General features: G+C 46.8%; 1 protein-coding gene and 1 non-coding gene across 3 annotated transcripts in view; one reads left to right on the top strand and one right to left on the bottom strand.

Moving 5' to 3' along the window:
* The window catches only part of PAN2 (poly(A) specific ribonuclease subunit PAN2), a 37,178-nt gene extending 23,474 nt beyond the window's left edge, over nucleotides 1–13,704 (bottom strand). Inside the window, exons 1-9 of one of the 2 annotated variants that reach the window (XM_028710129.2) lie at nucleotides 13,548–13,704; nucleotides 11,024–11,306; nucleotides 9,149–9,318; nucleotides 8,495–8,615; nucleotides 6,578–6,655; nucleotides 5,406–5,673; nucleotides 4,283–4,625; nucleotides 2,363–2,459; nucleotides 452–571 (exon numbers count right to left, since the gene is read on the bottom strand). In XM_028710129.2, the coding sequence (XP_028565962.2) occupies nucleotides 452–571; nucleotides 2,363–2,459; nucleotides 4,283–4,625; nucleotides 5,406–5,673; nucleotides 6,578–6,655; nucleotides 8,495–8,615; nucleotides 9,149–9,318; nucleotides 11,024–11,293 (1,467 nt within the window). In that variant the 5' untranslated portion in view covers nucleotides 11,294–11,306; nucleotides 13,548–13,704. Of the gene's footprint in view, nucleotides 1–451; nucleotides 572–2,362; nucleotides 2,460–4,282; nucleotides 4,626–5,405; nucleotides 5,674–6,577; nucleotides 6,656–8,494; nucleotides 8,616–9,148; nucleotides 9,319–11,023; nucleotides 11,307–13,543 lie in introns of both variants that reach the window. The other variant, XM_077923904.1, reaches the window with a different exon arrangement.
* TRNAT-GGU (transfer RNA threonine (anticodon GGU)) lies at nucleotides 737–810 on the top strand. The gene has a single exon. It is a non-coding gene; the product is annotated as a tRNA-Thr (tRNA).
* Nucleotides 13,705–21,420: the final 7,716 nt, after the last annotated feature.

A 21,420-nucleotide genomic window follows, 5' to 3' on the forward strand; every position in this document is an offset into this window, starting at 1 on the left:
GGGGGAGGAAGGGAAAGGAGAATGTTAGCCGCTTTGAGACTCCTTCAGGTAGTGATAAAGCGGGATATCAGATCCAAACTCTTCTTCTTCCTAGTCACTTTTCTTCCTGAAAACACTTTGCATCTCCCTCTGTAGATATGGGGCAGGCTACAACTAAGGAGTCCCGTCAGCAGAAGACCACCACAAAGACTTCTACTTGTACAACAGGGTTTCCCCCCCACTCACCTCATGTGCCCCACAAAATTGGCTCAATGGGGTCAAGAGAACCCCTGGAACAGAATGCAGGGGAAGAAGAGGGGGAATTGTTCTGTCTGTAAGCTGAAATGCTTGCCGTGGCGAAAAGATAGATGTAGTACAATGCTGAATTCCTTCCATTATATATCAAATATACATTCGTTCATACCTTCCTCTGCAAAATATCCAACACCCTGGCAAGTGTTTAAACACAGACCTTCCTGTATTTCTTTGCCACCATGTAGATATGCGGTTCCTCTTCCCGTCCAATGGGGGATTCAGGGACCTGGCTGAAATTATCAAACTCGTTGTCCAGCTCTTTCAGTCGATAGGGAATCTGAAAAAGACAGTGGGATGCCAATCCACAGAGCTTCTGAACTGTAACCTTTCCAATTTTGGACTTTCTGATATCAGAATGAGCTACCTTCAGCTATCAGAAGAGAAGTAGGAGCATGTGAAAAATACCGCATGTACCCTGTATGAACCTAAAACACACGAAGGAGCCTGGATAGCTCAGTTGGTTAGAGCGTGGTACCGGTAATGCCAAGGTTGCAGGTTCGATCCCTGTATGGGGCAGCTGCATAATCCTGCATTGCAGGGGGTTCGACTGATCAGGGGTCAGCAAACTTTTTCAGCAGAGGTCCACTGTCCCTCAGACCTTGCAAGGGGGGGCAGACTATATTGTGGAAAAAAGAAATGAACAAATTCCTATGCACCACAATTAACCCAGAAATGCATTTTAAATAAAAGCACACATTCTGCTCATGTAAAAACACCAGGCAGGCCCCACAAATAACCCAGAGATGCAATTTAAATAAAAGGACACATTCTACTCGTGTAAAAACACGCTGATTCCCAGACCGTCTGGATTTAGAAGGCGATTGGGCCCAGATCCGGCCCCCGAGCATTAGTTTGCCTACCCATGGACTAGATCAGGCATCCCCAACTTGCGGCCCTCCAGATGTTTTGGCTTACAACTCCCATGATCCCTAGCTAACAGGACCAGTGGTCAGGGATGATGGGAATTGTAGTCCAAAACATCTGGAGGGCCGAAGGTTGGGGACGCCTGGAATAGATGATTCTCGGGGTCGCTTCCAACTCTACAATTCTATGATCCTAAGGCTGCTACCTGGCTTTTTCTCACCATGTTGGCTCCAAAACACACATCCATGTAAGTGACACACACAACACAACACAACACAACACAACACAACACAACACAACACAACTCAACACAACACATGGATCTGCTTCTCACCCTATGAGGCAGAAGCAGATAGGAAATCAAATTGTTAGCTGGCATCCACTTCTAAAGTAGCACACTTCTAAAGCAGCATTTTAAATTTCAGGTTATGTGAGGTTAGAGGATGTGCTGGTTCTTAAGCTAAGCTATAGCCAACAGGATCCACCTGTAAAGGCATCTACCTTCCTTAAAAAAACCCAAAAAAACCAGCATATTCTGTGGCATTACAAATCTAAAGGAAACATATTCAGAATTCAGATGAAGAAATCAGTTCCCCAGCCACACCCTAAACCACAAGCTCTTCTGGAGTAAACAAGATCTTTAACAATACATATAACCATCAAGCTATGGTTTTCCCAGTAGTGATGTATGGAAGTGAGAGCTGGACCATAAAGAAGGCTGATCGCCGAAGAATTGATGCTTTTGAATTCTGGTGCTGGAGGAGACTCTTGAGAGTCCCATGGACTGCAAGAAGATCAAACCTATCCATTCTGAAGGAAATCAGCCCTGAGTGCTCGCTGGAAGGACAGATCCTGAAGCTGAGACTCCAATACTTTGGCCACCTCATGAGAAGAGAAGACTCCCTGGAAAAGACCCTGATGTTGGGAAAGATGGAGGGCACAAGGAGAAGGGGACGACAGAGGACAAGATGGTTGGACAGTGTTCTCGAAGCTACCAGCATGAGTTTGACTAAACTGCGGGAGGCAGTGGAAGACAGGAGTGCCTGGCATGCTCTGGTCCATGGGGTCACGAAGAGTCGGACACGACTAAACAACTAAACAGCAACAACATAACCATCACCACAATACGTATAACCATCACCCAAGAACTACAACTCTCAAGGTGTTCCACAGGCATGAAAGTGACAGACGGCCAACTAGCTACCTGGTTTCGGAGCTTGTTCCTGGGGTTTGGAGCATATCCAATGAAGCCAACTTTCTTCATGGCACGAAGGATCTCTGGGTCAACCGCTGGGGCTCGTCTACAAAACAAACGGTGGCTCAGACAACACTTTCTGATCCCATTTGACAGTAATCCCCAAAGCAGAGAGGCAAGCTTCCCAAAGAGATGCAGCCATTTATTTGGGGAGCTGTGGGATCCCAGGGACCATGCCCATATATTGGAAGAATTAAAAATCCTCTATCTCTATTACTGGATGCAATGTTACCAGACTCTGAAAGGAATCTTCATGTCCCCCCCCCCCCAGGATAAAAAGGACCCTTGACCATTAGGTTCAGTCGTGACCGACTCTGGGGTTGCGGTGCTCATCTCGCTTTACTGGCCGAGGGAGCCGGCGTACAGCTTCCGGGTCATGTGGCCAGCATGACTAAGCCGCTTCTGGCAAACCAGAGCAGCGCACGGAAACGCCCTTTACCTTCCCGCCGGAGCGGTACCTATTTATCTACTTGCACTTTGATGTGCTTTCGAACTGTTAGGTCGGCAGGAGCTGGGACTGAGCAACGGGAGCTCACCCCGTCCTGGGGATTCAAACCGCCTATCTTCAGATCAGCAAGCCCTAGGCTCTGTGGTTTAACCCACAGCGCCACCCGCGTCCCTGACCCTTCCAGGATACCCAGAGTGAATTAAAATAATATTTAAAGAGGAGTAAATACAGAATAAGTGGGACGCGGGTGGCACTGTGGTCTAAACCACAGAGCCATGAGTGCCGCAACCCCAGAGTCGCCCGCGACTGGACCTAATGGCCAGGGGCCCCTTTACCTTTTAAAATACAGAATAACATGCAACGTCTATACAGTGGGACCTTGGTTCCCGAACATCTTAGTTGCCGAACAAATCGGCTCCCGAATGCTGCAAACCAGGAAGTAAGTGTTCTGGTTTGAGAACATTTTTTGGAAGCCGAACATCCAATGTGGCTTCTGCTTGAGTGCAGGCAGCTCCTGCAGCCAATCGGAAGCTGCGCCTTGGTTTTCGAATGGTTTCAGGAGTCGAATGGACACCCGGAATGGATTACGTTTGAGAACCAAGGTACCACTGTAATGTAAAAGAGCAAAGTAATTAAATTACAGTCCCATATCAACAAGGAGCAGAATGGAAGAAAGAAAACCACCAAGAACTCTCAAACAAGCACCCAAGAAACCTTTTGCAACCTGAGAACTCCCAGGGTCCACATGATGGTGGTGGGAGGGGCAAGCGGTAAAAGTGGGCGGAGAAACAAATGTGAATTTTACCTTTGTACAGAAGGCTAGTTTCTGCACATACTCCTCTCTATTGCCCATCTAGGCAAGAGGCACTATTAGAGCTCAAGGACACATTAAAAAGGTAAAGGGACCCCTGACCATTAGGTCCAGTCGTGGCCGACTCTGGGGTTGCGGCGCTCATCTCGCTTTATTGGCCGAGGGAGCCGGCGTACAGCTTCCGGGTCATGTGGCCAGCATGACTAAGCCGCTTCTGGCGAACCAGAGCAGCGCACGGAAACACCGTTTACCTTCCCTCCGGAGCGGTACCTATTTATCTACTTGCACTTTGACTTTCGAACTGCTAGGTTGGCAGGAGCAGGGACCGAGCAACGGGAGCTCACCCCGTCGTGGGGTTTCGAACCGCCAACCTTCTAATCGGCAAGTCCTAGGCTCTGTGGTTTAACCCACAGCAAGGACACATTACATCCAGACAAACGAAACAACAAAAAGCCACTTAAGGAGAGTACAGAGCCAGAAAGGAATCTGGCCTGGGGAGAGTACTGAGGGCCAGACAGAGGCCCTCATTTGGCCCCCAGTTCTGAGGTTCCCCACCCCTACACCCTAAAGGTCTGTACTTCTCTCTAGATTTCCTATTCTAAAGAACTACCTGGGAGCAGGGGCAGAGTTAGAAACCGGCCAATCTGACAGCAGGGACTCGGTGGTCAGCGGCACAGGTATAAGCGACAGAGGCATGAGATCCTGGTTCCAGTCAAGGTGGGGCAAGGTGTCCACAATGCAAGGCAAAGCGAAGTCAGTCTCCCGGGAGTAGGCATTGAAGGTGATCTCGGGCGAGTCAGTCCACAGGTGGACACAGCCCTCGGAGTCTCCAAAAACCATGGCTTGTTTGCTGGCAGACACATCAAAGCTCATGATCAGCTGGCCCACGGTATTGACGTGGAAGATGTCAGCCGGATTGGCCAATCCGGTGGGTTCGCAGAACTGACACTGACCTAGAAAGGAAGAGCAAATCACGAATTTTAATAGCCAAAAAGTGGAAAATGCAAGAATTACCAACTGTGGAAGATTGTCAGAGGAAGATGATGGACTTTATGGAGCTAGCTGACCTTACCGAAAGGATCCACGACCAGAAAGAAGAGGAATATCAAGAAGATTGGAAGAAATTTAAAGACTATTTGAATAAATATTGTAATATTAAAAATTAGAAGTTACTTGAAAGTACCAAACAGGCTTAGGATTAAAGTAGTAGTTAAATAAATGAGATCTAGAACGTTAAGAAAAGTTAAGAAATCTGATTATAATTGGAATATTGTTTTTGAATAATGATATTGGAAAACTCTTACATTCAGATACAAGGAAATTCAGATGGGAGGGACTAGAGGAAGTCAAATAATATGTTTATGAGATTGGAAATTTAATTAATTAACTAATCTGTGTTGTTTATGTGTTTGCTGTTATATTTTTTGTTTTTATTCGTTTTACTAGTTTTATTTGTTTTTTATTTTTGTTTTACTTGTTTTACAGTATGTGCTATATTTGTACGAAACTTAATAAAAATTCTTGGGGGGGGGGAAGAAAAAGGAAGGAAGAGCAAATCAGATGTGTGGTTTCTCTGCAGGTCTCTAATGCAAACTGTCCCGAGCTTGACTCGATTCGTCACACTGTGGGCATCTCTTGAAGGTGGCTAGATTCAAATGGGACAGGACTCTGAAGTCCCAGCACACCCAAAGCAGAGGGTGAGGCCACATGGCCTCTGTGGTCTAGCTACCTACCTGTCTGGGAGATGATGGCAAGGCGAGATGTGTACGTAGGAATGAACTTCAGAAACAGAGGGTCAATGTGGACCTGCAGAGGTGTGATGGCTCGCAGCATGCGCAGGTCATACACCTTGAGGAAGCGATCGCAGGCTAGGCCATTCATTCGGCTGGAGAAGCCACAGGTCACCAGCAGGTTGCCGTGGACATCAAAATCTGACAGACTACCGGAGTAGGCATCAAACTCATGCTCTACAGCAAAAGTGCGGAGATCACGCAAGGAAACCTGAGGAGGGAACAGAAGACACCCTAATATATCTGATTTAAAAGCACCACAAGAGAACAAAGGAATAGAATAGCATCGAGTGAATTAACTGGGCATCTTTCTCTCTGTGTTCCTCCTGTAAAGTCAGAGACCTCCTTTGTACATCACTCAGGTGCTGCACATGGCATAAATAAGCCATAGTATGACTTGTCATGCAAGGGACGTGGGTGGCGCTGTGGGTTAAACCACAGAGCCTAGGACTTGCCGATCAGAAGGTCGGCGGTTCGAATCCCAGCGACGGGGTGAGCTCCCGTTGCTTGGTCCCTGCTCCTGCCAACCTAGCAGTTTGAAAGCACCTCAAAGTGCATGTAGATAAATAGGTACCGCTCCGGCGGAAAGGTAAACGGCGTTTCCGTGTGCTGCTCTGGTTCACCAGAAGTGGCTTAGTCATGCTGGCCACAAGTTGTACGCTGGCTCCCTCGGTCAATAAAGTGAGATGAGCACCGCAACCCCAGAGTTGGTCACGACTGGACCTAATTGTCAGGGGTCCCCTTACCTTTATGACTTGTCACATTGTGTGAAGCCAGAATGTGGTTTGTCAACTGCAAACACCAGTCAGTCTTACTTGGGGAATAAAAGCTGCTCCCCAAGTTCAAATATAACAATCAGACTCTGTTTGAAGCGTAACCCATCCATACAGATTCCTACTCATTAAAAAAAATGTTAAAAAATATTCCAAGCCCAAATTCACCACGTCAAACCAACATATGTGGAAGGTTTGGCACTGGAATGTCTTGCTTCATTTTTAAAGGGAAAAAGAACTGATTTTCATAAGGCACAAACTCTCTCACTGTGTTACTGGAGTGCCTATAGCTCTCAAACATTGGGGGGGGGGGGGCAGTGATGATAAGATGCTCAGTGTTACCTTTCCTGATGTGTGGCCACAGAAGAAGAAACGGTTTGACTGTCTCATGATAGTGACCCCAGGCACTTCCACTGTGTACTAAAACAGAGAGATAAAAAGTGGGATTAAGATCTGGGCAGAGGCAAAGCACACCACTATGAATATACAGATGCTACATTATTCAGGGGGAAAGGGTAGAACTGCCAAGTGGTGAATCGCTATTATTTCCCACGCAGCACCAAAGGAAGAAATAAGTTTGCTTAAAAAACAAAACAACCTGAATGACAATATAAGGAAAAATAAAAATAATTCAGTGGCAATGCATTTGAATGGACATCTATTTGTAAAAACAAAACATGGCATGCAGCCTTCTTCTATCATAAGATTAAGGATACAATAAAAAAAATGAGGTCCAGCTCTAAGGGCCTTCTAGCACTTCCCTCACTGCAAGCAGTGAAGCTTCAGGGAACCAGGCAGAGGGCCTTCTTGGTCATGGCGCCCGCCCTGTGGAACGCCCTCCCATCAGATGTCAAAGAGATATACAATTACACGACTTTCCGAAGCCATCTGAAGGCAGTCCTGTATTGGGAATTTTTTAATGTTTGATGTCCAACTGTGTTTTTATATTATGTTGGAAGTTGCCCAGAATTGCTCGGGCAACCCAATTGGATGGGTGAGGAATAAGTAACAAAATGTTGTTATTATTATAGCACTACATACAAACAAGATCAAGAAATGTGTCCATATCTTTCTATCTGTAATGGAAATTGGGGTTGCTCGTGCGTAAGTTGCCGCCACTCTTGGCAAGGTTGCCTGGTTAAACCTTTCCCTGGCTGGACAGCCCTGACTCCGCGGCTGTCTCAGTCACTGGCAGAATCCGTCAGTGGGCGTTTCCTGAACTTCTTCCAGCATAAAAGTTCCTTGACGTATAGTCTCCGCCTAGCCTCCCTGCACGGAAGTCTTCTGCGCAGGGTGGGTGTGGGCAGCGGAGGACCCGTGCTCTCCCCGCTGGTCACTGGCGAAGAGTCCTGGAGCCATCTCTCCGAAGCCCTCCTCTGCCCCCCTTTCTCCCTGGTGTCACGCTGATTTCCTTCCCCGGCCGATGAGTCTCCTCTCTCCCTGCTGGGCCCTTCTCCGGCATCGTTTGGGAGCCTTGCCTCCACTCCTGGCTCCAATGGCAGTTCCCTGACACTATCCATCTATTGATCCAGTACATCCAGATAAAACTATGGAAAGGTTCTACAATTTTTGTTAGAGAAAAAAACTTACATTACTTTCATACACACTATTATGCTGAAAAGCACCACTTTTAAAAAATGATATTATTAGGGAAACCTATAGAAGTGTTGCAACATTTTTTTCCTGAAGAATTAAAAAAATGGGAAAGTTAATATCTTTTCATGAGGTCAGAAACAGGAATGTTGACATTTCACTTTCTGTTTGAACTTTCAAACTTTTGGCTTCAACCTGTTACTTTTATGTTAAATCAAAATTCTGGTGACAAAAACATTATTATTATATCTCCAAAGCATCTCTTTAGGTTGGGAGACAAAAATATTTTGGATTGGCTATAACAGGAGCCAAGCCTACTTGGATACATCATCACAATGAGAAACAAGATCTCCTCCTGCCATTCTGCTCCCGAGTTACAATTTGTTTCAACCAGTCATTTTGTTATCCAGTGGAGATTCCTGCTCATCTTTGTGTAAGCTTAACATGACAAAACCACATCATCTTTGGTTCTGGGTAATCAGAATAGTGTTTTCGAGGTTACCAGCATGAGTTTGACCAAACTGCGGGAGGTAGTGGAGGACAGAGGTGCCTGGTGTGCTCTGGTCCATGGGGTCACGAAGAGTCGGACACGACTAAACGACTAAACAACAACAATCAGAATCAATGCAACGCATTAGGGTCAGATATGCGAGAAGAGTGTGTTACCTTCTGGGTTTCTTGGACTGTGTTGAGGTCTATCTCTATCACATGGCTGGTCAGCCCCCCAACAAGCAAGGTGCTGGGATCAGTCAGTAGTAGACTGTGCATGTCCTCACTCTCATCCATGCTAGAGGAGGAGAAAGAGGAACTGTGAGAACCAATGCTGACCTAGTATTTTCCATTCAGTCATTGCTACATGTGAGCTCACCAAGTAAATCAAAGTGACATCAGAATCTTGCATCATGAAACCTTTGGGGACCATTCCAGGAAAAAGGAGGTGGCTAAACTATATTGATGCAAATTTCCCACCTAGAAGTCCTCAAGCAATAAACTTTATAAATGAAGCAGGAAATGCTACGTTGAAGCACGTCCACATGCTTCATGAGGAACAACAGGATATGACATCAAAGCCCTCTTCTCAAGCTTGCCCTGGAATATAACAAATAATTAAAACCTGCAAATTGTGCACATCTCACACAGCTTCCCACACCAGATGTGTGACTGTAGGTACATGGCTTTCATAATATTCCTAAGGCTATAACTGGCATTCTTCCAAGTAAACTCTACACAGAGACCAAAGACTGGGCAGGGCCCAGAATGACTATCTCACAGCTTTCCAAAGACGCTCAAACCACCACACCCCCAGCAGAAGGCACTTACAGGTAATCGAAGATTATAAGTCCCCCTCTGGACATGTATTTGAGGTTGTTTTTGGTCAGGAAGAGCACCCCATTCTCTAGGCTCTGGATCTGTCGAATGTCATCACTACTATGCACCTGGAAGGAAGAGTAACGCTCCAGGGCTGGGCCAAAGAAAGAAGTGGCGTGACCCTGAAAAAGAGGGAGGCAACTCAAGTCACCCTCACATCAGATTTGACCTGTAACGTATCCTGCATGTAGCCAGCTCATTTTAATATTTATGAGACCTTCTGGCTCCTTCATCTACCTTTTCCCCCCAACCACAGTTTACCTTCTCAGCTGAACAAGCCATATTTCTGTTGAATATAACGCAGAGAGTTACAAAGTAATCTTTGACTTACCAGATTTCAAGGGCCAGTTCAACACCTAGAAGACAACTACTACAATAAGCGACACAAGTAACAAAAGAAAATACCTCTGGTTATTACCAAATGTAGAGTCAAACCTTGGTTCCTGAACAGCTCTGTTTTGGAATGTTTCGGCTCCCTAACACTGAAAACCCAGAAGTAAATGCTCTGGTTTTGGAACCTTTTTCAGAAGCCAAACATCTGACACGACTTCCGCTTCAGTTCTCTCACTGTGGGAAGTGAGGTTACAGGGAACCAGGCAGAGGGCCTTCTTAGTAGTGGTGCCCACCCTGTGGAACACCCTCCCATCAGATGTCAAGGAAATAAACAACTATCTGATTTTTGTGTATAGATTCAATGGTACCTGCCCATTACATACATGACACATTCCCCCAAGTCTACCAATATGGTGTACTTCTATAAAACGATCACCAGCAGTTTACATAAGACAAATAAATTTATTCCTAGGACATAGTCACAAGAGCAAAAAACACTAAGAAACCAGTTGCCAATTATTGTAATCTCCTGCAAAGACGGTGCTATAGATCTCAAGAGATGCTTAACAGAGGTTCATATAGAAATTTGATTCTGGCAATCTGGGTCTTAAGAAAGGCCACAATTTATTTGCACATTATTTGCACCTCCAAAGACGGAGACTCCACCACACTCCTTGGCAGCAAATTCCACTGTCGAACAGCTCTTACTGTCAGGAAGTTCTTCCTAATGTTTAGGTGGAATCTTCTTTCTTGTAGTTTGGATCCATTGCTCCGTGTCTGCTTCTCTGGAGCAGCAGAAAACAACCTTTCTCCCTCCTCTATGTGACATCCTTTTATATATTTGAACATGGCTATCATATCACCCCTTAACCTCCTCTTCTCCAGGCTAAACATGCCCAGCTCCCTTAGCCGTTCCTCATAAGGCATCGTTTCCAGGCCTTTGACCATTTTGGTTGCCCTCCTCTGGACACGTTCCAGTTTGTCAGTGTCCTTCTTGAACTGTGGTGCCCAGAACTGGACACAGTACTCCAGGTGAGGTCTGACCAGAGCAGAATACAGTGGCACTATTACTTCCCTTGATCTAGATGCTATACTCCTATTGTTAACTATACTCCTATTGTTAATTCACTGTTAACTCATTCTCGAATTGCCCCCCTTAAAAATCAAATTGCCCCCCTGTGGGACGTGTGTTGGGAACCACGGTCTTAAAGACACAGGTGGATAACTTGTGTCTTTCCTGATAGTGCTGATCTCCTTGAGGACAGGATATACACTTAATTTTAAAAAGAAAGCTAGAATCCTTGGCATTCTAAGTAGGAACCTACAAGAAAACAAGAATCTTATAGGGGTGTGTAGCCTTCCGCAATGGAGCTGAAATCAGCTTACAGGAGTTTCTAGACAATCGTATCATTAATCCCAACCGTCCTCAATGTATGATCCAGTATACTGTATAACTCTTCTGATCATCATTGACATGTAATGAGAATCCCTTACCCCATGGTTCCCAACCCAGAGCATTTCTTCATGTAGGTCAAAGTGTGAGAAGGAAACAGGAACGCCCACTTCAGAGACAACGGTGTGGAGCTCCGAGTACATGCCCTCCATGATATGCACTGAGTCAGGCACAGGGATGCCCTCCAATGGCACTCCTTCTGGATCCAGCTCCACATTCTGTAGTAGGCTAGCATTGAGGTGCGGATCCAGAGCAGGGTGCAGGGCAGGTACATACTCTGCGAGGGCTGGGTCAAGACCTTCAAAATTCATGGCGGAGGTTTACCTGTAAGGCAGAGAAAGGAATTCAAGAAGACAGAATCTTTCACTACCTGTGCAGCGCAAGCATGCTGGAGAAGTTAACATAATGCCTGCTATAAACACAATCTCTAATACGGACCAAAGCATAGGACGGTAACTGACAGATTGCAGCTTTCAAGATAAACATAAAGGTAAAGGACCCCTGACGGTTAAGTCCAGTCATGAACGACTCTGGGGTTGCGGCGCTCATCTTGCTTTACTGGCCAAGGGAGCCGACGTTTGTCCGCAGACAGTTTTCCCAGGTCATGTGGCCAGCATGACTAAGCCACTTCTGGGCAAACCAGAGCAGCACATGGAAACGCCGTTTACCTTCCCGCCGGAGTGGCACCTATTTATCTACTTGCACTTTGACGTGCTTTCGAACTGCTAGGTTGGCAGGAGGTGGGACCGAACAACAGGAGCTCACCCCATTGCGGGGATTCGAACCGCCAACCTTCGGATCGGCAAGCCCTAGGCTCAGTGGTTTACACCACAGTGCCACATATTCCCCCATAAAAACTGTTCCAATGCAGCAATTCCTAAACTAGTTGCTGTAACTGCTAGTGTGCTGTGAAAAATACATTAATTTATTGCATCAACTGGGAACCGAAATATAAAGTAAATAATAATAATAACTACATATTTATTATTTCTACCCCGCCCATCTGGCTGGGTTTCCAACAGAAGATTAAAAATACATTAAAACATCAGCCATTAAAAACTTCTCTAAACAGGGCTCCAGAGGAGGCTGCCTACTGCACCTCTGCATGACATTATTCTGTTCCTGCCTCCTTCCAAGCAGCCATCGCAGGAGGTGGGTAATCTTCTGTATCTCTGTAGTGAGCACAATTAAATTGTTCAATCACTCTCAGTGCAGAAATGTGGCAGAGTTACTAGCCCTCAGAGGCTGCCCACTGCATCTCTCCATGAGTGACTACTCTGAATTTACCTCAGAAAGCATGCTCTGAACAGTAACTCACACAAACATACTGGGTGAACTTCTCTGAAGATTGACAATGGTTACTTTTTCATACTACAAAGATAAGACTGTGCATGTATAACACCGGAGCGTGTATGCAGTTTTAAGTCAGGGAGAAGGCAAGATTCAACAATCAGAAATCTACCCTAATGGCTGTTTACTCTAAAGTGCCACAAGGCAAAGCGAAATTGGACCAGTGGCACCTGTTTCTTTGTTGACAAAAACTCCAGTCAGATAGGAAGAAATGTGCTACTGGCACTGCTGGCACCCACACTTTGTATGCCAGCTTCTTCTGAACCTTCAAGCAGAAGCTTGGCTTGCCCTAATTAAACTGGCCAAGTGTTAATTCCTAACATGGGGAGAAATGAATGGATAATAAATTCTGGAAACGACGATTTCAGGCTGCAAGTAAAAAGGCATGGGAGCAGGTTCATGTGAATAACTTGGCAACCCTACCCACAGGTTACCCCCTGGGAAACCCAGCCAGATGGACAGGTTAAAAATAACTACCAAACTTTTAGAAAACATCTAAAGGCAGCCCTGTTTAGGGAAGCTTTTAATGTTTAATAGGTTATTGTATTTTAGGGTTTTGTTGGAAGCCGCCCAGAGTGGCTGGGGAAACCCAGCCAGATGGACGGGGTATAAATACAGTAATAAATTATTATTTATTATTATCCTCACCAACATCCCTGATGTACACTAAAACTTCAGCTGGAAAGCCAGCCCACACTCATGGGTTGTACCTAGACCTAGGAAGAGTTGCGACAGTGGCCTCGTTACCACGTTTCGTTTCGGGAACTGCTGTTGTTTTTGTTGAGAGAAATAGAAAGGCAGCGAGTTGCAATGATGCAACTCCTCTGTGGTTACACAGAAGCAGCGCTTGCAGCCTGCAGGGCAAGGGAAGGCGAAAGCTGACGCTGCCCACATCCTCGCTTCCAGCCAGAGACCCATAGCGAAGGTCAAAAGTTTAAAGCGCACCCCCAAGACAGGCTTGAAAAACTTGGACTGGGTCCCAAGGGCCAGGCGGTTACCCATAACCCTGTACGTCACAGGGGCCAACCACCCAGAATCCACTGCGGGAGGAAGGGAAGTGAGACAATGGTAAATTACCCAGACCCTCCTAACCCATAACTTGGGGGTTGGGGGACGAATTAGTCACACTTCTCTGCTTCTGAATAACCCCAACTCTCCCCCCCCCCAGCCCATGCAAATTAGCCCAAGGTTCATTTTATGGAAGGGGTTACCCACAATCCTTTGCTCTTCCGGGTCCGCTTCCCTCCGCCGCTGCCTTTTCCCCACCGCCCTCTTCGCCGCCGCTATGGCAACGCCAGCCCTTCTCATTTCTCCCCCCGCTTCGGCTTCAGCCGCAGCGCCTAAAGCAGGGGAGGGGTGTGTGCCCGTGTGCCCTCGACCAATGGCGAGGCCGCCGTGGGGAGGGAACAACCAATCAGAGCGAAGTGGCGGCGGCCGCGCCTCCCTCGTCATTTACATGCATGACGCTATGCGCGCGCGCTGGAGGGATGGCGCTGCGGAAGGGACAAAAAGAGGGGGGTGTTTCTTTTTGAACGGGTGTGAGTCAGTGAATTAAAGGGAAAAGGTTAGCTGTACCTGTGAGCTCCGTGCCCCTCAGTTTTGCGTGGGGTGCATTTGGTGGGAATTGTACCTTTTTGTTTACTCCTGTTAGTCATGAGTAAGGAAAAGCCAGGCTAGTTTATTTTCCCTGGCATGCAATGTCATATAGTATAAGCATGGCATGCAATGTCGTATAGTAAAAGCTATGGTTTTCCCAGTAGTGATGTGTGGAAGTGAAAGCTGGACCATAAAGAAGGCTGACCGCCGAAGAATTGATGCTTTTGAATTATGGTGCTGGAGGAGACTCTTGAGAGTCCCATGGACTGCAAGAAGATCAAACCTCTCCGTTCTTAAGGAAATCAGCCCTGAGTGCTCACTGGAAGGACAGATCCTGAAGCTGAGACTCCAATACTTTGGCCACCTCATGAGAAGAGAAGACTCCCTGGAAAAGACCCTGATGTTGGGAAAGAGAAGGGGACGACAAGGAGAAGGGGACGACAGAGGACGAGATGGTTGGACAGTGTTCTTGAAGCTACCAGCATGAGTTTGACCAAACTGCGGGAGGCAGTGGAAGACAGAAGTGCCTGGCATGCTCTGGTCCAGGGGGTTACAAAGAGTCGGACACGACTAAACAACTAAACAACAACAAGGAAAAGCCAGGCTAGTTTATTTTCCCTGGCATGCAATGTCAGGGGGAGGGGAAGCGTGTTACTCCACCTGACTGGGATTTTGTTTGCCCTGCAGCCATGCTACTTCATCCTTTTTTTAAAAAAAAAAAAGTTCAAAAAGGAATTTAATCTCAGAAATAAATCGAACAGCTGTACTTTCCTGTCACAATGAATCAGTGCCTTGCCCGGCGTGCAAACCATGCAGCTTCCTTTTGCGCAATCCTGCGAGAAACAGCAGCAACTTTCCATGATCCAGTTGGTTTGGCTAGTTGCCCATATTAGGAGGGGCTGGAGACTGGCAGCGTGAGAAGAGCACTGGGGCATCAGGTCAAATGCTCATTTATTCATCGCCGCCAACACCACCATCCTCCTCCTCACAGTGGCCAACTCAATCCCTATGGGAAGAGCAGAGACAGGAAAAGGCCCTCTGCTGTTGTTGGACCCATATGCCTCCTTCCAGCAACTCCTGCAACCCAGCTGGTGCCCAGCGTATTGCTCTGCTTTCCTTTGGAACGCATCAGCGAGGCCGGGGTGGGGGGAGGTCTTCTTGTCTGGGAGGCCCAGGACCTCCATACTGTGATAGGAATTTTGAGGTCTTAGATATATGTTAAATGTTCACAAGTGTACCAACCAAGCACATAGATCAGCACAGGAAGACCGACCTGGAAGCATTTTGATTCCCAAACTGTCCCAAACTGACCAAATGTTTTCTCTGCAAGGTCAAAGGAAAATGGAAAAGCCATTGGCTTTTCCTTCACAAATCCTGTCTTAAGGGTCTGTGTTTGAATAGGGTGTGAGCCCAGGAACTAAATATTTATCATTACAAAAGACTGGCCAGGCTACCCAGGCAATCCAATCAAGTAACCTGCCAGACAGGAGAAAAACAACATTCAAATTTCTGTTTTAAGACCGCCTTTTCTGTGATGTAGGTATGATGTATCTGAGGGGTGGTCTTAGGTTACACCCCTTCTGTGATGTATGTATGATGTTTCTGGGGGTGGTCTTGATCTACAGGGTGGGAATTTCAAAAGTCTTTATAAGGCCTTGCGCGCCATTTTTCGGGTGAGGGGAGCACCCTGTTGCAACAGTTCAATAAAGATCAAGCTTACTAGCTGCTTTGCTTCTCAGTATTCTCTGGTTGGCCTCTGTTATTCTCTCCTACCAATAGGGAACCTATGTAAGGACTCTATATGGGCTCTTGGATACCCCATAAGGGAAAAGGGCAATTTTTGTTTACAACAATACCCACTGCCCAGGCTTGCTCCCCGGCGAAGTCACTTTGGTGCTATTAACACAGTAGTTAGACTTCACCCCCGGAGGGGCACTCCGTTGTCTCTCGAGAAATGCCAACAAAAACATTGCCACTCCCATCATTCTTGACCATTGGCTATGGATGATGGGTGGTGACCCAAATTTGAAAAAACATTGCACCTAGTGCAGAGGCGGGCTTTGGTCTTTCAAATTTCAGTGGCGCCCTGTGCAAAGCCAAAATTCAGCATGTTTTAAATGTATGGGGTTGTAGCCTGTTGTGTTCTACTCAAGAGTCGCCCCATTGAAATTAATGGACCTAAGGTAAAGGTACCCCTGACCGTTAGGTCCAGTCACAGACAGCTGGGGTTGCGGCGCTCACTTCAGTCGGTCTGCTTGGAGTAAAACTATGTGACGCATAGTGTAGGCGTGACCTGAACTTCCTTGTGGATGATCAGACAAAAAAAGAGGCTTGCTTCACCCGAGGAGAAAAGTACTGAATGTACTTCAGCACAAGCAATTACAAACTGCTCCCTGATAAGTGCCTTTAGGCCCACATTCTCCACTTTCCCAGTAAATCTGGAGTTAAGGGTGCATGTGCCAAGATTACAAACTGGGTTAGTAGTCCTGTATGGCAGCATTGCAAAAGCCTAGTGCCAGTGGTGATTAAGAATTGCCTCCAGATGTCTATTAAGAGAAGGGAATAGATAAGAGGACTACAGTGGTACCTCTGGTTACATACGCTTCAGGTTACATACGCTTCAGGTTACAGACTCCGCTAACCCAGAAATAGTGCTTCAGGTTAAGAACTTTGCTTCAGGATGAGAACAGAAATCATGCTCCGGCAACGCGGCGGCAGCGGGAGGCCCCATTAGCTAAAGTGGTGCTTCAGGTTAAGAACAGTTTCAGGTTAAGTACGGACCTCTGGAACGAATTAAGTACTTAACCTGAGGTACGAGAGGAAGAGATTATAGTGTGGTATAAGATCTGGCAACATCCAGTTTCCACTCTCGAATACATTCAGAGGGGAGCAGTGTATTTTTCAGGGCTTTAATTTTATTGCTGTTTAATATAGTCTACTGTTTGGACTTCTCCACACTTTTTGCCCTGCACTTTTTAGGCACCCTCCAACATTTCTCTGATGAAAATAGGGACGTTCTAAGGAAAAGCAGGACATTCCGGGATCGTATCAGAAACCGGGACAGCTTCTATAAATCCAGGACTGTCCCTGAAAAATAGGGATACTTAGACTGGGTCTGCTCCTGGATGCGTTCAGAGAAATAGCAATGTATTTTTCAGATGTTTCATTTCATTATGGTTTTGTATGTTCCATAATATGTATGCATGATATGCACTTTCTAGGCATATCAGAAAGTGCCTTCCTGGTCCATGTCTGAGCACTCCCCCCCGCCCTGCTTTCCCCAGGAAAACCCGATCTTTATCTCTGAATTGGTGCAAACAGCAATCCGGGTTTTCCGCAAATGGTCCTTTTCTCTGATTCAGCGGTGAAGAGTGGTTTTTCAAAGGGAAAATAGAGGAGGTAGAGGGTGGGGAAGTGCTCAGACTAACCAGGGAAACACAGACCTTTGCCTAGAAACATGGAATGGAAGTAAGTGTGGATGAATCCTAGGTACGTATTAGCAACAGGATAGTCACACATACACAGCGGATACACAGAGGTGTGAGACTTTTCCTTTTCCTTTTTTCTAGTGAAAGCCTTTGTCATATTTTATGTGGAATAGAGGCCCATTCAGTATGAAGTGTAGTCACTCGAGGCATGGAATCCAGCGAACTAGCTGGAGAAGTAGGCGTGTCCTCACACACTCAGAGGGAAGTTCCCCTCCAGCCCATCAAATATGACTTAAGACAAGCTAAGAACAGGGTTTTTGGATTCCCCACTCCTATTTAGCCACAAATGACTGATATGGTAATTTATCAAGGATGTGTGGTCAGCATGGCTACTAGTAACCTTTGTTTACTAATATTCCCTAGTGGTGTAGCTGCGATCAGGGGCATAGGAAGGGGGGCGGTGGGGGCAGTCCGCCCCGGTTGTCATCCCTAAGGGGGTAGGTGACAAAATCCCCCTGGGTGGATCGCTGCCACGCCAATCGCCCCCGGGCAGATCAACCCGCCCCCGGGTGCACGACACGTGCACCACTCCAGGTGCCCGAGTGGCTAGCTGTGCCACTGGCTGCAATAGCCTGTGTTAGCAACCAAAACAGACTTTTGTGGCCCCTTTAAAGATGCGCCCACACAAGGGTGTTCAATGCCTCTGTGGGTTGCACAAACCTGACTTTGTCATGTATGCTTTTGTGCCCTTTTGTCCATACATGAATGCTTTTGGTTTTGTGCCTCCAAGTCGCCCCCCCCCTCTCCCAAATTTATCTTGGTGTTTTCAATGATATTCTGAAATCAGAATCAATAACTCAAAGGCTGTTAAGGGGCAAGTGGCCTGCAGGCAGTACTTGAAATTAGCTGGGCACGTTTTGCAATTGGTGTGAGTCCAACTGCAACAACATGGAGATCTCTAGGTGCTAGGTTGGCGACTGGGGAAAGGAAATTGTCACTAAGAGAAGGATCTGAAATATTTTCCTTGAAGCCAGAATTAGGTTTATCCTGGATTGTTTTATTTGATGCTTTAATGTGTTGTAAACAGCTTTGAGATTTGTTCTTTAAAATATTAAGTGGTATAAAGGTATAGGGACCCCTGACCATTAGGTCCAGTCGTGACCGACTCTGGGGTTGCGGCACTCATCTCGCTTTATTGGCCAAGGGAGCCGGTGTTTGTCCACATACAGCTTCCAGGTCATGTGGCCAGCATGACTACGCCGCTTCTGGCGAACCAGAGCAGCACACGGAAATGCCGTTTACTTTCTCGCTGGAGCGGTACCTATTTATCTACTTGCCATTTGTGCTTTCGAACTGCTAGGTTGGCAGGAGCTGGGACCAAACAACGGGAGCTCACCCCGTTGCGGGGATTCGAACCGCCGACCTTCTGATTGGCAAGTCCTAGGCTCTGTGGTTTAACCCACAGTGCCACCCGCGTCCCTATTAAGTGGTACAGAAGTGGAAATAATAATAATAATAATAATAATAATAATAATAATAATAATAATAGACATTCCCTTGTGGTGATCACAGCCCAAGTTTAAGATGCCATCTGGCAATTAGATCATATATCTGAGTTTCTAATTGCCTGAAGGTAAAGAAAAGGAGGACTCGGGAGATGAACTGCCATTCCTGAAACTACCCCAAAGCATGCTCCCCTAGCCCAAACCTCAGTTTTGGCACAAACAACTGTTTCAGTAATAAAAATATATATTTGTGGCACACAACAGAGAAGCTCAGCCTGATGGCTATACCCTCACTGGCAGCAAAGTATCCTGCCACAGAGAGACCTAGCAGCCCACTGAGGCACACCTCACCACAGGGCAAAGCATGGCCAGGCAGGAGGAGACGTCTCTGATCCAGCCGCTACATAGAAAACCACAGAGCACCTTGGAGATAGTTGTAAATAGGACCATCTGTGCAAAATGTATAAACATTACCTTTCACACACAAGCACACATAGCCATGGCAGAACAGGAAGAACAAGCTATTGGGGCAGGGGAGGGATTTAAAGGGTGAGAAGGTGGATTTCCCCCCTGATTAATAGAAGGGGGAAATAAAATAGCCAAAGCCTTTGGGTATGTAATGCAGTATCTATAAATGTTACAGTAACCTGTTTAAATGGAATCTCCCTCAGACGTAGTAATACTACTGGCAGAATTCTGATCATATGGTTGCTCTCACTTTGTTTGGACGTATTATACAAGCTTCCACAGGAGCAGAAACAATCACAGAAAGTTCAAAAGGAGGAGGAAGAAGTTGTAGTGAAAAATTGCTAGAGCACTAAAAAATGGTTTAGTGGAAAACAGAGACGAATGAATGAATCTTGGTGATGGTGTAAGAAAATAAATGGCAGGATATGACAACTTCTTTGATCACCAGTCTGACACCTTGCAGAAATATTAAATTTCTGGGCTAGGAATAAGATAGGGATTATTACTGCACTGGAAACTCCAGATAATTAGCTCACACAAGGACCCCAGAGAATGCTCTGTCTAGGAGTTGGCACAATGATTAATCTGGCCCTGCAGGATCAATGCCTCAACACCTTCCACATGCGATCCATCAGGAAAATTTTGGGTGTCATGTGGCAGGACAGAGTTTCAAACGATTGTGCTCTCCTATTTCCCAGCACGTTTGCGTTCCTGTCTCAACAATGTCTACGCTGGCTTGGTCATGTCCACAAAATGGAAAGTGGCAGGATCCCCAAGGAGCTGGCTTCAGGCACCAGGCCCCTTGGCAAACGAACTCTGCATTACAAAGATGTTGCAAACATCCACTGTGCCATGTGGGTATCCCTTCCAGATGACCACAGTGCTTGGAGACTGGCAGTCAGGTCATGCATCCATAGCAGTGACCAAAGGAGGAATGCCAGCAGGGAGGAGTGCAGAGGGAGGAATGCAGCACAATCAGATTCCTTCATCCACCCCAGCTGCAACAAAACGTGTCTCGTCTGCATTGGTCTCTACAGCCACAGCAGGCGCTGCAACCTTCCAATGGTTTGACATCACTCCTCCACATAGCTGTCAACTGTCCCTTATTTGGTGGGAAACTCTCTTATCCCAGCGCTGTGTCCCGCTGCTGTCCCTTATTGATGATGTCCCTTAAATTTCCCGGGTTTCATGCTCACCCGGCTCGGGAGGGAAGCAGCGGCTCGGGGTCCTCCGCAACGAGAGAGAGCACGCGCATGAGCTGCTGCGGCTCCGTCTCTCCCTTTTCTCCCTCAGGGGTGCGTCGTGAGGAGATGGGTGGCGGCAGGCGAGCAGGCAGCCCCTCTCTTGCGAGACTTCCACCACGCTGCCAGGGGAAGCCGGAGGTGGCAGCGGCGGCGGCTGCTGAGAAGGCGGCCTGAGGGAGGAGGAAGAGAAGGGGATGGGGAGGGACGCAGAAGGGCGGCGCTTCAGCGACCGCCATGGCGCCGCAACCACCTCATGCCGGGCTCGCGGGCGGCGTGGGCGAGAGTCTCTCTCCCTCCCTCTCGGGCGGGGAAGGGCCGATGGAACTCCTCGCGCCAGGACGACGGCAGCCCCAACGTGCTACTTAGCATACCCTCCAACCAGTGCAGCATCTTAATGTAGTGATTTCCCCCTCTGCATCCCTTTCGTAACTCTTTCAAAACTGCAAAAGCAGCATGGCTCCATCAGTGCCGGATTTATGTATAAGCTAAGCAAAATCCCTTATTTTGGCTGCTGATCCCTTATTTTCGAGGCTGCTTGTCCCTTATTTTCAAATCTGTAAGTTGACAGCTACGCTCCTCCTTCGTCTTCCAAGACGGACGCCAACCAATATCGATGAACCTTAAAGGACAGTGCTTTTGCTCTACTTTTAAATTGTGAATCTGTTTGCCATCCTGGGCTCCTTTGCAAGGAAGGGCGGGAAAGAAATTTAACAACACCAACGCAGACCCTTTACAAGAAAGCCAAAGGCAGGATAATTAAAAAATATACCAATGAATGTGGCTGCATGCACTATAAAGTAGCAATGAAGTAGCAACTTTTCATTTAAGTAAAATAAAAAATAAAAAT

The sequence above is a fragment of the Podarcis muralis genome, chromosome 2 (genome assembly GCF_964188315.1).
Source record: "Podarcis muralis chromosome 2, rPodMur119.hap1.1, whole genome shotgun sequence".
In the NCBI taxonomy this organism is placed as follows: Eukaryota; Metazoa; Chordata; class Lepidosauria; order Squamata; family Lacertidae; genus Podarcis; species Podarcis muralis.